Source organism: Astyanax mexicanus, chromosome 2 (genome assembly GCF_023375975.1).
Source record: "Astyanax mexicanus isolate ESR-SI-001 chromosome 2, AstMex3_surface, whole genome shotgun sequence".
Lineage (NCBI taxonomy): Eukaryota > Metazoa > Chordata > Actinopteri > Characiformes > Acestrorhamphidae > Astyanax > Astyanax mexicanus.
Window position 1 is genome coordinate 1,095,030 of NC_064409.1, and position 17,200 is coordinate 1,112,229.

General features: G+C 35.2%; 2 protein-coding genes across 3 annotated transcripts; one reads left to right on the forward strand and one right to left on the reverse strand.

Moving 5' to 3' along the window:
• Positions 1–1,149: 1,149 nt before the first annotated feature.
• asb15b (ankyrin repeat and SOCS box containing 15b) lies at positions 1,150–11,290 on the reverse strand. 2 transcript variants are annotated; one of them, XM_022671708.2, is made up of 9 exons: positions 11,041–11,290; positions 10,888–10,940; positions 8,424–8,555; positions 7,692–7,850; positions 6,498–6,743; positions 4,235–4,406; positions 2,616–3,180; positions 1,513–1,666; positions 1,150–1,425 (listed from the first exon to the last, which is right to left on the reverse strand). In XM_022671708.2, the coding sequence occupies exons 1-9, from the start codon at positions 11,142–11,144 to the stop codon at positions 1,256–1,258; spliced, it is 1,755 nt and encodes a 584-aa protein (XP_022527429.2). In that variant the 5' UTR covers positions 11,145–11,290; the 3' UTR covers positions 1,150–1,255. The 2 variants fall into 2 exon arrangements, with proteins under 2 accessions (XP_022527429.2, XP_049330934.1); XM_049474977.1 differs by lacking the exon at positions 10,888–10,940 and having other exon boundaries at positions 11,041–11,124.
• A 1,959-nt stretch (positions 11,291–13,249) lies between these two features.
• On the forward strand, positions 13,250–16,836 carry ndufa5 (NADH:ubiquinone oxidoreductase subunit A5). Its single transcript, XM_007239627.4, has 5 exons — positions 13,250–13,326; positions 13,914–13,958; positions 14,750–14,866; positions 15,894–15,959; positions 16,629–16,836. The coding sequence occupies exons 1-5, from the start codon at positions 13,306–13,308 to the stop codon at positions 16,728–16,730; spliced, it is 351 nt and encodes a 116-aa protein (XP_007239689.1). The 5' UTR covers positions 13,250–13,305; the 3' UTR covers positions 16,731–16,836.
• Positions 16,837–17,200: the final 364 nt, after the last annotated feature.

Consider the following 17,200-nt stretch of genomic DNA (forward strand, 5'->3'; position numbering starts at 1 on the left):
CAGAAGTTGAATGATGTAACAATGAAGTTGAAACAATCAGATAATTTTTAACTGTTTCCAAAAAGTTAGCTAAAGACACAAAAATTTACAAAAATTAATGTATAAAACATTTTACGACAATTCGAACACTGCACATCTTCAGTCTCTGGACTACATTACCCAGAATGCAACACACGCTGACATAACTCCCATACAAGATCACATAACACTGCAAACGGCACTACTAGGAAGCTCATCACCAGAATATTGATTACACCTGTTCTCCTCCCTCTATATATTTATATATATATAGATATTACCTTGCTATGTTTAACCCTTGACCTGATTCTCATTTTTGGTATGTTTCCTCCCTCTTGCTGCTGTTCACCGTTGTTGACCCTGCTTGTTTTTACTAATCTCTGGGCCACAGCTTTATTTAATAAAATTCTTAAACTGCATCTGAGTGCTGTCTAGCCATGATACCACTATTTACCATGCTGTAAAAAAGTATTTTCAACCTAGACACTTCTTTATGTTTGTTTTTTATCATACTTACATTTTCCATTTTATCAAACATACATTAATATCAGACAAAGGTAACCTGAGTAAATATAAAAAGCAGTTTTTAAATGATAGTTTTATTTATTAAGAGAGAAAAAATCTATTCAAATCAACTTGGACATGTGTGAAAAAAGAATTTGCAGAAAAGCTAATTGGAGAATTATTGGTTTAATCTATTACAGCAAGTTGTCCATGTCCTAAAGCAGCAAATCAGCCGCAGACCATCATACTACCACCACCATGTTTTTTTACGTTATGGTCAGCAGTGTTTTATTTATCTTGAAACCCTACCATTGAGACCATTTTCATATTATTGCTTTTAATTTAATTTTTTGTTCATTTATTTATTTGTATTTTTATTGTATTATGTAAAAGTTAGTTTTAGCTTAATTTTAACACATTTTTCTTGTAATAATCTTATCTTCTTTTTGTCTTAATTTCTTATAAATTACACCAGGTTTTATTAAACCTATTATTTTTATTATAATTTTCATTAAAAAAAAGAGTTGAGAGTTGCCCTTAATGTACTTCCGAGTCAAAATAAAGGTTGATTAATTGATTGATTGATTGATTCTCATATCAGTAAATCCCTAAATAAAAAGAAAAACACTACTAACAATTCAGTTTAATAATGCAAAATAATACTCTAGTACAAATTACAAAGTACAAATTTACAACCACACAATACACTAAACAAACACACACATTTTAGTGTCTACCACTCATCCATTCTACCATAGAGATCATACTCCTTATATATCAGATAGTTCTTCAGTGCAGGAGGGAACGGAACGGAGCTCATAATCTCAGGGCTGTTTAATCTTGTCGGCGTCATCTTCGTCCGGATGAGCAGTCTGCACAGGTGCTGTAGGGAACGTGGGCTATCTGCAATAAAATAAATCTTAATTACTCATTTATCCTGAATTCTAATATTAAATAAACATCCTGAAGTAATAGAAACGAGTATCTTACTGAGGATCTCACAGATCTCAGGCCACTCTTTCTGCTTCTCCAGGATGTTCTGTAGTTTAGAGCAGATGTTTACATGCCTGACGTAGTCCAGAAGAGTGCGCACCACCCGGCCCACCAGGTGCTTCAGCCACGACACGCTGACGAATTCACAAAACTAACAAAAACACAGCATGTTTTAATATATAATAAAGACAAAAATATATTTTCTCACTCAGATATTTACAAATAAATACATTTGCTAAGTCTTAGTTGAAATGGGTCACATATGTAAAACCTTGACGACCACATTTCATGTAAATACCCAATAAACAAGAATTATTGTTTTTTTTTTATATATCTACATATATATCTACAGCGGTGTTAAAAATAGTTTGCCCCCTTCATGATTTCTTATTTTCTTATGTATCTTATATTTTCTTTACTCTTAAATGTTTCAGATCATCAAAATAAGTTAAATAAGAATATAAGTCAAATATAACTCAAGTAAACACAAAATGCAGTGTTTAAAACAAAGGTTTTTAATATTAAGGTAGAAAAGAAAATCCAAACCTACATGTTTCTGTGTAAAAAAAGTTTTCCCCCTATAAATATAAATATATAAATAAAATGCCCAACACTGAAAATTCTTGGCAGTTTGTATAGAAGTTGTTTACCAAAAGCCCTTTCTGAACAGGATTAGTATCTCAGGGGGTTCTGGGTAATTCTCTCTTTTATGGGTTTTTTATCCTCTGTGATTTTATTCCTGTCCAGAACGATCATGTATGTGTTTTTTTTTTCTCAGACGTCCTCTGAGAAAATTACAGGCTGAATTATCTACTGTTTTTCTCTGAACTCCGTGCCCCTCCGGTAATTTTAGTCCCGTCCGGACTCACATCTCTGAGTTTCAACTCCTTGCGTTTAATAAAATAGATATTTGTCCACTGCCGCGCACTGTAGTTACAGTTAAACACTTTGGGCGCGCCACGGTTTCCACGGAGATCCACGTTAAAAAAACACAACAGAGAGTGGAAATGGAGGAGCTACTGAACTCCACATATGAACCCCTGAGAAACTAATCCCGTCCAGATAGGACTAAACTGAGCAGCATATACTACATAACCTACCGTCACTTTGTTGGTGTAAGCGTTGCGCGTGTTCTCCACCATGTATCCTCGCTCCCAGACGCAGTTCTCCAGGACATCGTGGTCGTGTCTGCACCTGAAGCAGCTCTCTGCGCTGTAGCCGTTGTTGAGGAGCAGACGCAGCATCATGTGGTCCTGCAGGCAGTACTGCAGCGCCGTGGGGAACACCGTGTCGCTGATCGCCGTGAAGAAGCAGTTAACGTCGGCACCGTGAGCCAGGAGCAGCCGCACCAGCTCGTAGCGCCCGGCCCTGACGGCCACCAGGAGGCAGCGCAGAGGGTCCAGGTCCGGTTCGGCTCCGGCGCTCAGCAGCATCTCGGCGCAGGTCACGTCTCCGTTGGACACGGCGAAGTACAGCGGGGACTTCCTCATGTCCCCGTAGTTGTCTGAAATGTGTCCCCCCAGCAGAGCGTTCACGTCGTAGCCTTTCTCGATCAGAAGCTCCAGACAGGCGGCTTGTCCTCCGTCTGCGGCAGAGTGAACCGGACTCATCCCCGACAGACGAATCGCTCTCTTAGTGGTTATCGGCATCAGTGTCTTCAGTGCTCTGTTCATTTAGAGACACATAGAGGACAGTGTGTAGTAAGAATCTCTCAGGTTAAATATAAAATAAGCTAAAATATAAGGAATTAAAAAATAATTAAAAAAATAATAATAATAATAATTCAGCATGTACGCCTCTTTAAAATACGACACAAAATGGTTCTCAAACTAATTTTATCACTGATCATTTCATTATAAACCTGCGTATGTATACTGTCGGTCAAAGGTTTTAGAACATGCCCATTTTTTAGCTTTATTTTTGCAATTTAAGCTCCTCAGCTCCAGGCAATTTGCAATAAACTGCCAGGGATGGAAATAAACTAAGCTTTGGAAATGCATTGGTGTTATAATATAACTAGTCATAATAACTAAAAAAAGACAAAAACAGAAACACAGACAACTCTGTTAAAACTATTAAAAGTAGAAGTTCTTTCTTTTCTTTAGAGAAATTACAGATACAGAAGTCAGAGAGCGGTGAGTACTGTTTCTACACCTTCAAATAAAGACTCTTAGAAACTGGAGACAAAAAAACTGCTACAGGAAGACGTCTGGCTGACCCACATGGAAACAGCAGCTTTAGCCTTTAGCTTTTTAGATTAACATGATTCAGGACTGAGTCTCAGTTAACTCCCGCTAAATCTGCATTTCTCTGTAAATTCAGAGACAACAAAATAACTAAAATGGGATTTAAACATTGAGAATATATTATGTATTAAATGTATAATGAGCTGATGAACAGTGATTGAGTATGGGTGTTGACTTGTCCCTTATATGGTGTGGTTACATTTTTGAGTCGAGTGTGTCGACAACCAATCAAAAAAAATGTATAGTCGACGCTGTTGATTATTTCGACTATTCTAAACCACTCGTACCAGCTCAACACTCACTAACACCTCATACACCACCACCATGCTAATCAGTGTCATGAGTGTTGAAGAACAGGGTGAAAAGAGGATATTAATAAATTATACAGAGAAACAGATGGATGATAGAATGCTTGTGATTTATGATTGTGCATAACTGTGTAGAATAATGTATTTTATGAAATATAATCTTACAGATAATGCCCTTCATACGCAGCGCGGTGGACGGGGAGCTGAAAGGCCAGACTGGCTACATTAGGACTCGCGCCGTGGTTCAGCAGCAGGAGGATACAGTCCAGGTTTCCAGAACCGGATGCATCATATAACACTGTGTCTCCATTAGTGGCCTGAGCAGAAACATCTCCTCCTGGTGGAGAGAGAGAGAGAGAACATGACACAGCAAATTCACCTGACATTTATCTTCTTATTATAAACGTTAATATTTTTATTATTGCTTACATAAGAGAAGAACACATTTATAATGTACAATTATGCTTGAAAACTTGTGAACCCTTTAAAATGTTCTATATTTCTGCATAAATACATATAATCTAAAACATCATCAGAGTCCTGAAGTAGATAAAAAGAACATAGTTAATCAAATGAGACAAAAATATTATATTTAGTCATTTATGTATTGAGGAAAATGATCTAATAGTATCCAAAGTAAACCTTTGTTTTTAGTATCTGGTTTGACCCTTGTTTTGTTTATCATTTCTTATCATATTCATATCATTTTACTTTACTTTTACTATTATTATCTTTTCTTCATTTTAAATGTTATAAATTCTTTACTCTTTATGTGTTAAAATTGTTTATTTTATGGTCTTTTTAGAATTTTCAAATGTATATCCTTTTTACATACAGATTGTCTTTCTCTATATCAAACATCGGTTTAAAATCTGTATTTCTTTTATCATTTTTTTTTACTACTTTGTTCCTTATTATTTCTAATTTCTTATTAAATGGTTTTAATCTCTGTAAACTGTAAATGCTTGGCTGCACTGTAAATGGGAGTCGCCCTCAATGTATTCCCAAGTGAAAATAAAGGTTGATTGATTGATTGATTGATATTGGACTCATTAAATATATTAACATTAGCCAATGTGAGAGGGGCCTTCAGTTGCTTAGAAGTAACCCTGGGCTCCTTTGAGACCTTGCTGACTTTTATTGTTATTACTCGCTATTGTTTATCTTCTTTTATCACTTATTTGAAAATCTGATGATGTTTTAGATCATATTTATACAGAAATAAAGTCTAAAGGGTTCACAAGCTTTTAAGCACTAGAGTATATAATCTTTAGCACATCATTCCCATGATGCTCTGTGTGTTTAGCCCTCCTCTATACCCTGTGCCTCTCTCTGTAATCTTGCTGATGATCTGTATTCAGACAGCTGCAGCTTTCTCCTTTCTTTCACAATACTTTTTATCTGTATGAAAGCCGGAGCTCTAGAGCAGCCATAACAAGTTAGAAAACAGATTTCTTTTTAGTTTTAAAATAAAATAATGTAAATTAATATATAAATTTAGCAAAAACATCATGCCATTCTGTACTGGAACTATATGAGGCTAACTGTGGAGTTAGTGTAGCTGCAACTATTGACTATTTTAGTAGTCGACTAATCTGGCGATTACTTTTTTTTAATTTGTCGATTAATCTCGATTATTTTTTATCCTGTACTTTATTTGTTTCAGTGTTTCCTATTGGTGAGGCTTCTGATCCAGTGCAAATATTGCTGCATCTTGGCAGCTAAACTTTTCTGCAAAATTTAGGCTACGTTCACATTACCACGCTAAAGTGACTCAATTAAGGTTTTTTTGCTAAATATAGGGTATGAATATAAGATTTTTTCAAATCAGATCTGAGCCACTTCTATATGTGGTCCTAAATCGAATGTGTATCCAATCCATCGACATGCAACATGAATGTGAACGGTCAAATCTAAATTCATGCATATTTTTTCTTGTATGCCTTAGCATTAGCGCTACGTGCTTCTCTCTTGACCCACACTGTAGCTCTTGGTGCAGCTATAGCTGCAAAAAAAAAACAGCAAAAGCAAACCACCTGTCCTTTTTTTTAATGTGTTTATGTGTGTGTAAGGAGCCGGGGTGTACACGTGCTGAGGGTGTACAGTGTGCACAGAGCTCCTGCATGGCTAAGATAGAATTGGATGGCTGACTGTTGACTGTTGTCAGGGTTTTAATCAGTCAGTGGAGCTCCTGTATTTCCTGCCACCAAGATAAAAACACACCAGAAATTTACCTGAACACACCTCACTTCCAGACCATCATACCCATCAGTGTGGAAATATTTCTGAACTCCGCCGCTATTTTAACAGTGTAGGCACAAGATAGCGTGAAAATAGACTGTTGTCGCCGTGTAAGATAGCAATAAACATCACAACACGTGTACAATAGGACCCCTAACGTTAAAAGTATTGCTATCTATGATCTCACCATGTTCTATGAGAATTTCCAGGATATCCGGACGGCCGAACTCCGCTGCGACTCCCAGCGGCGTGACTCCGTGTCCGTCCCGGGCCGAGACCTTCCCGCCGTGCCGCAGGAGCAGCATCAGGACGTCGGTGCAGCCCACCTGAGCAGCTTCATGCAGTGCTGTCCACTTCTTCAGACACACCTGCTCCACAAACGCCCCACCCAAAATCAGCTCCAGCACCATGTCATAGGAGCCCAGCCTGACCGCTGCAGGGGGACATACGAGGATAAAAACAGGTTAAATCAGATGTTTTAGGACTATTTTACCATCTAGTTATGAGGACAGTCGTGCAAAAGTTGGGATCAGTAGTGCTTCAGTGGGATTTCTTTCTTTGTTGTTTTTCTATGCTAACAATAAAATAAATTATTAAAAATGAAAAAAGGGCTAAAAATTGCTAAAATAAAATAAAACATGCTATCGTTTACGGCTGTTCCTGATGTCATGAAACTTTAACATCATAATATAATCAAGATTTATTGTTTTTTTTTGGTTGTTTACCCATTTATTTTCCACATATATAGCCATAATATTAAAGAAACTAACAATAGGTTTCAATGCTTTGTTTCTAGAAAAAAAAAAGTTTTTTAATAATAATTACATTTATTAAGGGAAAAAAGTTATATAAATCAATCTAGAGATACGTGAAACAGTATTTGCCCCCATAAATTAACTGTGATTAAACTGTGATTTTTGGTAAAGCTGAGCTTAATTTCACCACTAGCCACAACCAGGCAATCAGTTTGTGACCTTAAGCTCAGGTGTACTTGGGTTCTGCAACAGGACAATGACCTGAAGCTCACCAACAGTGTCCAACCAAGTAAAATCCTCCAATGTGTCTCAATTAAAACAATTCTGTAAAGAAGCATGGAACAAAATTCCTCCACATATGAGAGATAAATGCTGAATTGGAATAATCAAGTTATTAGAGGTTTAGGGCGCAAATGTTAAAGAAAATTGTCTCAGTAAATGAAATAATAATTTAATTTTATTGCATTTTATATTCACTCAGGTTATAAATATGATTTTAAACAAGCAAAACCAATAGATATCTGTAGGGGACATCATTTGTCTCAGCACTGTATGAATGATATGATATACGATATGGGAGTAAACAGTATGTTATGAAATGTGGACCCCTAAATATGAATTATTACCCAGTAATAGCGGAGATTCGTTCTTGCTGTTGGTGTTGTGTGGTGAAGAACCGTGTCTCAGCAGCATCTTCACGTTCTTCACGTGTCCAGCCTGAGCAGCCAGAGTTAAAGACGTCTCACCGTCTGATGTAGCCTCTTCCATACTCAGCTCGTGAGATGCTGCACAGAACACAGTTTAAACAAAGTTTAATCTGCAGTTTATACGGATTTATACTGATTATATATATTCTTCATTTCTTTCTTTCTTAGCAGGAATAGACGCTCTATATTGTATATTTTATGGAAATGACAGCATCTAGTAAGCTTCAGTTATCTACGGTGTTGTGCAGTATGTGGAATAAACACTTAATTCAAACACTTCTCATTCAATACTTTTATTTTTTATTTTTCCTACTGTCATGTTATTAGCTGTTTCTGTGCAGATTGAGGAAAGTAACGTAAACACACTCTCACACTTCTTTTCTTACTTTCTGTCTTACACAGCCTGTTTGTTGTCTTCCCACATGTGCTCATTTGTAGCCCCGCCCCCTTGTTACTTCCCCAGGTGTTCCTTGTCTGTGTCTGTGTTTAAATACCCCATGTGTTCCTTTGTTCTTTGTCCTGCTTTTTGTTTGAACCTGCTGTGTTAAACCCTGCTTTGATGTATTTTAGCTTTAATTTGTTCTTTTTGTTTGCTTATTGAATTAATCTTAATTCATTAGATGTACTCATCTACTGATTTCTCTCACTCACCCAGAAGAACAGCATCCAGTAGCTGAGCATCCGGCTGAACTGAAGCTCTGTGCATGGGCAGCCACCCCCTGCTGTCCCTCTCCGTAAAAGCGCTCTTATGGCAGTGCAGCGTCCGTATTGCAGAAACATCACCTGAATACATCACAAATACATAATTCAAAATACCTTTAGCTCAGGCGTACTTGGGCTCTGCAGCAGGACAATGACCTGAAGCACTGTAATGGCCTAGTCAAAGTCTGATTGAGATGCTGTGACATGATCTTAAACAGGCCAATCATGCTTAAAAAATTAACATTAAAACATTAGTCTGAATTAAAACAATTCTTCAAAGAAATGTGGGCCACAATATATAAAAGGGTATATATAAAAAGGGTTTAAAAAGGCTTTTGAGCTACATTATGTTCAAACAATTGATTAGAGAGAATTGATTTGTGTGCAAACATTGATTTGCATTAACATAAAAGCAGCAAATCAGCAGGAAATATAGGAATATATTGTTTATTAATAATGCATTATGTTCACTGTCCGGTTGTGTTGTAATATTATATGTTGTGTTTATTAAAGGTCAGACACAGTGCACTCTCTGAACTTGGCGTGCAGTAGTTCAGACTCTCCAGGCTTTGGCAGGTCATGTGTTTTGCTGTGTTTGTGCACTATGGGTATTTACTATTAATAATAGTACAGTCTGTCCTTCACTTCCCTCAATAAAGCTCATAAACCACAAGATCAGGTTTCCTCAGTTAAGCTCAGTAAAGCTTTGCTCTGTTGTTTGTCATTTTTTAATTTTACAAACAGATCATACAGAGAAAAAAAATACTAGAATTCATTTTTCAGCAGGATAATGCTCACACACACACAGCACGAATTTGCCTGGAATGTCTTCATCACAATACTATTTTTTTTGGCCTGTCTGGTTATTTATGGTATCAGAGACAACAGCAACATCTGTGGGTAAACTGTTTGCCTCCATTACCAACCAAATAATATATATATATATATATATATTGTGGCGTAGAAGAGGAAGGAAGACCCGTGAGACTCATGCTGAATGCTCAACAGCTCCTTTATTGAACCGGCTTGCCACTCACTTACAGTCTTTAACAAGACTAGGAGAGCTAAAACCATCCACCCACAGAGCTCAAACAGCCCCAAGGCCACCAACCCAGCTGTGTGTCTCCCAGATGGCAGATCCAGAGTGGTGCCCACCCTCTCTGCATAACCCCTCCCAAGGGAGATGCCCCACCCCTGTCATCCTCACACACAGGAGAACAGAACCATGCCTACAGGCAGCCACACACACAACCCAGAGCCGCCACAATATATATATTATATATATATTTCGACATAGTAAATGAATAGTGAAGTGATTTATCAGATTATGAAGGAACACATAAGGAAACATGTAGTAACTTAAAAACAGTGTTAAACAAACCACTGGTAACTCTGATGAACTTATCCTGTACAACAGAGGAAACTCTCGCTCTTCCTTTCCTGTGGCGGACCTGATGAGTGCCAGTTTCATCATTACAATCTCTGCAGTGACAAGAGTTCTTGAAATTCTTCTTTTCAGATTGTCTGACCTTCATTTCTTCTTAAAATCATATACTTTTTATTTAGTTGAGTAGTTGTTTCTTCTCATAATCTGGATTAGAACATTACTCAAATATTCACTATTCACTGTATACCTGTAACTCTACCTCTTCACTACTTTACTTTAACTGATGCTCTCAAACACTTTATTAAGAGACAAGAAATTCAAGTAATTAACTCTTGATGAGTTCAGCACAGCTGTTAACTGAAATTCTGAATTCCAGGAGACTCTACCTCATAAAACTGACTGAGAAAATCCAGCAGAGATGTTCAAAACTGATCATCTAAACAAGAGGAGATACTTTGAAGGATCTCTGTCACTTCTTTTCTTAATTTTTGTGTTCCTCCTGTCTCTGTCCTGAGTTTCTGTCTTACAGAGCCTATTTGTTTTCTTCCTCCATGTGCTTATTTGTAGCCCCGCCCCTTCATTACTTCCCCCAGGTGTGCCTTGTCTGTGCTTGTGTATAAATACCCCATGTGTTCCTTTGTTCTCTGTGCTTTTTTATTTGAACCAATGTTGAGAAAACCTTGCTTTGATGCATTTTAGCTGTTTGTTTGATCCTCAGTGCTTTTGCGTTTGGTCTAAAAAAAGTTTCTGGTTAGTTTGCTTCTTCTTTTTTTGTTTATTTTATGTCTATTAGTCTTCTTGTTAGTCTTTTGTTTTTATATAGTCTCTAGTTTTACTGTTTCAGTTTCTGTTCTTTATTGATTTTTCTTTTGTAATTGAGTATAAAATTAACATGCATTTGCTTCCTGTCTCTAACATGTTACACACACTCCTGTAGATCTGTGTTTGTGAATGTTCACTATTATACTAGTTAGTATTCAGTATATATACATTAAGAGTGTTAAAGAGGTAAAGGGTGAACTCTACCTTTCTCTATAGCAGCTAAAATCTTCAGGTTTTCTTCACTCGCTGTTTCCAGGCTGTTTTAAAGAGGTAAACAGCTGCATTAGTGCACTATAGTGCACGCTCACCATTCCTCACTAGTGTGAACACAAAGTGAAAGTACAGTCCTGTACTCACCTCCAGGTTCTCTGCAGGGGGAAACTACAGGACTCCTGAAGACTCGCTCTGATCACAAACTCAATCATCTGCTCTTCATCCAGCTCCTCCTCAGAGCTCGCCATTCCTCACACTATACACACACACACACACACACTATACACACACACACACACACACACACACACACACACACAAACCAACACACACAACAGCCTGCAGCCAGACTCTAAATCTGTGCTCTTACCCTGGTTCACGACAGGGTGTGTGTGTTTATGGGAGTGTGTGTGTTTATGGGAGTGTGTGTGTGTGTGTGTGTGTGTGTGTGTTTTGAGTATATTTAGACTGACCTGTTTTTCAGAAGGAGCTGCTCTGTGCAGGTCAGAGTGTTAAACTCTGTTTCTGAAGAACACGAGAAAATAATAAAATACAGATTCTGCCCTTACTAATCTGTATTACAGGCAGATTAATAATATAAATATTATATATACAAAATATATAATAATGTGGGGCCATGACCTGTTAAAGTGCAAGAACTTGATAAGTCACTCGCACAACTTTTATTTTTCTTGTTTTTTTATTATTACTTTTATTTTTTTATTCTAATGTTTTATATTTTCGTTTTTGTTCCCAGTTCTATTATTCATTTAATCATTTCTTATCATTCTTAACATTTTACTTTACTTTTACTATTATGTTTTTACTTATTTTATATTTTATAATTTATTTACTTTTTGTGTCAATTAGATTTTTATGGTATTTTAGAATTTTCTGTTTTACATATATATATTAAATGTTGATTTAAAATGAGTACTTCTTTTTTTATTATTATTTTTTACTAATTTATTTCTTATTATTTCTAATTTATAATTAAATGTTTTTAATCCCTTTGATGTTGTAAAGGCTCGGCAACTTTGTAAATGAGGGTTACCCTCAATGTTTTTCTCAAATGAAAATAAAGGTTGACTGATTGTGGGAACGAGATAAGTAAGTTGTGGGGATGACTTATATGATCAGGACTTAATTATCTCATTCCCACACCTTAATAAGTCATGGCCACGCATTAGAATCTCATTCCCATGTCTGAATTTTCTCATTAGGGTCTTGTTCCCACTGTGTAAACATAATACATAGGTATGTTTTCTTTTTAAAATAAATCTTTCTTATTTCTAAAATTAAAAGAATATACTGGGCATGTAGTTAAACTCCTATTTTAAATGTCATATTTTAGCTGTTTGGCTCTATTTAAAAATATATATTTAAAAATATATATATATAAGTTTTCTTTGTAATACAGAATGGAATATCCTGGACAAATAATTAGTAACTATTTTAAAACTTAATTTTAGTAGTTTAGAGCTCCATTTACCCCTATTCATTTTGGGCTCACTCACGGGCTCCCTCTAGCGGTAATTTTCTGATATAACTAACACAGAGGAAGAGGGCAGCCTCTACATTACTTTAGGTTTAGAACGTAGGGAGACATATTACACAGATAACATACTTCTACTACTACAAGAAATAATAATAATAATAATAATAATAATAATAATAATAATAATAATAATAATAATAATAATAATAATAATAATAATAATAATGAAACATTAAATGGACATCATATATAAATGATCCATATCATCATATCATTAACTAACTAGCCAATCAAACTGTAGCTTTGTCCTACAATTGCACTGGGAAAAAAAAACATAAATTCAGTCATTAGGGCATGGCAGCACCAGTTTTTTTTTTTTTTTTTACTATTTTTATGTAATTTAGAATACTTTTTAATTGTTGTTCTGTTAATTTTTCTGTTCAGGTCAATATCAATTTAAATATAATTTAAAACACGTTAAAAGAAATGTAATATTTTACCTAATATGATCAAATTCTTTAAAAGATTTTATATTATAATATTATAGTCTTCTCTTGTGTGCATTATAGTGCATTGTTCTTTAATTCAGGTCTGAAAGGGTTAAGTAGCATTAATGCTAGCGCTTTTACTGCATACATTCTGTTTAGTATAGAACAAATAAAATATATACTTAAACTTTCTTTACTTTGTTAGTAAAATACATAAGTGTACTTTCAAAAATTAAAAGAAATATCCTAGACGTGTGTTTAGATATTTTTATTTTTTTATTTTTAGCCTTTTAGCTCCATTTACCCCCATTCATTTTGGGCTCACTCGCGGGCTCCCTCTAGCGGTGTTTTTCTGCTATAGGTTAACTAACGCATAAGAAGTGGTCAGTCTCGCCATAAACCAGCTCTGGCTGTTCCGCAAACATGGCTGGAGTGCTGAAGAAGGTACGTGTGGAGGTCATTTATACATATATACAGAATATATAGAGAATATATAGATATAAAGGACTTATATTTAGTTAAATACTGCGAGTTTCTCTCTGTCTTTAGTCCTGAAGCTGTGGTTCGTGTTTCAGACAGAGTATAAAGAGTATATACACGCCCTGATAACAGGCTGTAGGTATATTTATCTATGCTAAGCTAAGCTAACAATGCTAATAACAAAGTCTAACTCTGTACAGCTCTGTCTCAGAACTGACCCAAATCAGAGCAGATTTATAGACTTTATATTATATATACTGTAAATATAAACATTTAAAACAAGTGCAGAGTTTTTAACTCACAAACTACACCGAAACATATGGAGAATATAGCTAAATATCCAATCTAACTAGCCTCGAATTGACTATATTTCTGAATAAATATGGTTTAAAACATCACCAGATCCTAAAAAGCCCTAAAATTAGATAAAGAGAACCTAGTTCAACAAATTAGATATTTATTTTCATAAAGAAAATGATCCAATATTGCATATATATGTGATTTTGTGTGTTTGGTAAATAATATATGTTTAATATATGTTTCTATTTCAGACCACAGGACTCGTGGGACTTGCTGTTTCCCCAAATCCACACCAGGTAAATTCAATAAAAAAATCTAATTCTGTGAATAGTTGTGTGAAACTTTGTTGTCTAACAAAAAAGTTCTGTCTTAAAACTTAAATGCCTTCTTAATTTTGTTTTAAATGGAAGTCAATGTAAAAATGTTACATTTTATTCATAGAATTAAGTCATTAAGGTGCATTTCTATTGATTTGTTCATTTTGACAAACATTGATCATATTAAGATCACCCTCAAGTTATCAATTATTTAAAGATATTGAGTATATTTTATTTATTTATTTATCTTATTTTTTCTTTTGGCAAACGTCAGCTTGCCGTGGCCAATATTTCAAACCAATACTTGCTGACACATTTATTGAATGCTGTAAATTCACGGATTTGATCAAATTTTTGATCGAGTAGCATCACAGCGCTAACGCTCAGTGGAAAGCGCAGAGACTCGGTTCTGATACATCAGCTCACAGACGCAGCCTTGTGCTGATCCACATCACCCTAGGAGTGATGAGGGGAAAGAGAGAGCGCCATCTGCTGTACTGTACCCATCCAGAGAGTAAGACCAACTGTGCTCTCTCGGGGCTCTGGCAGCTGATGGCAAGCTGCATGACCGGGATTCAAACCAGCGATCTCCCGATTATAGTGGCAGAGCTTTAGACTGCTGGACCACTTAGAGCCCATTTTTTTTATTAGTTTTAAAGTTTTACCACAGTGTCTCTATTTGCATCAGGCTAGAATTCCCACATTTGTGTTTCCCTATGTAGAATTTTAACACACAACTTTATTGAATTATCCTGTTTTTCGTCCTCCAGCGTCTTAAGGTTCTCTACACCAAGATTTTAGGTGTTGTCCAGAACATGCCTCAGGATGCTGCCTACAGGAAATACACTGAGCAGCTGATCACTGAGCGCGTCAACCACGTGGATACAGTACGAAAACATCTTTTTACTAATATCTATTACAATAAAAAATCGCCTACAGAATTAATTGATTTTTAGTTTCAGTAGTAGAATTCATAGTGTAGATTACAGACTATAAACCAGACTCTGCTTTTGATGCATTTATCTTTGGAATAAAATGACTTTTCAGATTTTATATCTGATTAATAGCAATAATTTGCTATACTGATATTTTTAAAAATATTGTTATTCTGCCTAGGAATTTTTTCCCACCATGTTTTAGTCACAAGGCCTCAATGCATTTACCCTGTTAGTTATGTATTTTTTATTACCCGTCACGTAAAAAGGAAAATGATGAGATGGTAGTAAAGTCTAATATAGTATTTCACTCATATAAGAGAACACAAAAGTACAGTATAGACAAGAATGTGTTACAAACAAGAACAAAATGCACACATTAAACCAGGGTTTTTACGGTCTTGAAAAACCTGGAAAAGTCATGGAGTTTGAAAATAACTATTTCCAGGCCTGGAAAAGTTTTGGGAAAAAAAATATCCAGAAAGTTTTGATAAAGTCATGGAAATTTCCAATCTACAAACGTGTGTTTCCATTTATAGACAGAAAAACTATTTTGAGGTAACAAATACATCTATTCTGATTTAATTCAGTAATAAAGAGCTAAACAATGGAGCTCTCAGGATCTGACACACATTTTATTATTAGAATTATTGGTGATTGTGTCGGCATTGCTTAAAGAAATGTTGTTTGTTTTTTAACCATTCTAGTTTTAGTTGATTTTTTGTTTTATTTTCCATGTCTGCAGTAAGGTTTTAAAGATCCTATGGTCATGAAAATTTGCCTTGAAAAAAATGGAAACGTCATGAAAAGATCATGAAAATATAGTGGTTAAAAAGTGTATAAAACCTGTTAATTAAAGATGGTTTATATACAAGCAAAAGTGTGTGAACTAGAGCTTTAAACTTTTTTTTTTATGAATTTTATGAAATTAATGAAATTCTATTGAAATCATGTTGATTTGTTTGTTGTTTCTGTGCAGGAGCCTGATGTAGAGAAGCTAGAAAGGAAAATCAACTGTGGTCAGATTGAGGAGGTTATTGCACAAGTAAGTATTAAACTGACCGCCTCCTATAACAATAGGGCTGAGTATTGTTTTAAAATATTCGATACTGATACCCAAATTATACTTTTTTTTCGATTCCTTTTTCTAAATTGTAAAAATTTACAAAAAGCGATATTTATTATCTCACAGTGTATTTATTTAACGGCCTGCAGCAGTAAGGCTTTTATCTGCAACAGAATTAGCATATTGTTTTTGGCGCTTTATTAAGAACAAAAACAGCAGCATTACTTTAACTGATTAAACTGCAAATATTTTTTCTTAAGCATACAGCTGGATGCAGTTCAGATTTAAAATTTTTAAGTTCTTTTTTTTAAAGAAATGTTTTAATGAAGTCAATCAATATTTATTATCATGTTTATTTTATTAAATGCTTATATTAGAGAGATAAAAAGAGAGAGAGAGAGAGAAAGAAAGAAAATGTTGTGTATCGACAGTTTAAAGGAAATAAAGTGCGGGTGAATCTTAAGAAGTAGACTCAGACTTTAGAGCACACTCTCCACACTTGGCTGGTTTATGCGCATTTCAGACTCTATACTCTGTACTCTATACCCTATATAATCACTATGTTTTTCAGTTATTAAGTCGCTTGTGTCAGTTTGGGTATTTTGGGTATTAATATATTTTATAATAATATATAATAATCTCCTGCAGGCAGAATCAGAGCTTCACTTGTCCAGGAAAATGGTGGAATGGAAGCCGTGGGAGCCGCTGATTGAAGAAGCTCCTGCAAATCAGTGGAAATGGCCGATTTAAAAGCTCATATTGAGGCAATTTTCACCATTTCTGCTTTCCATCAATGAGCTTTTTTCGTACGTTGTATTTATGTTTAAAAATGAGGAATAAATCCTGTAAATATCAACACTCAAGTAGTCGTCTCTTGATTATTTTCGTATGTTTTTTTGCGTGTGTGTGTGAGAAAGATATGAATAAAATCCATCTCTCTTTGGTTTAAAATAATACACTTTTTTGCAACAAATGCATGGTTGAGAGATGCACTAATAATTTTGTATAGTAATAATTAGTATATTTTATGCTTGATTGAGGCATAGTGCAGTAATAGTACATGCATGATACAATATCACATAATTTCTCTTTTGCAGTTACTATATGCATTAGAAAAAATTAAGCACATCACAATAACACAGGCGAATGAAAAATGTGGGTGAAGATTCACTAGAGTAAAGAATCCACTACATGCAAGAATATAAATGTTGAATACACAG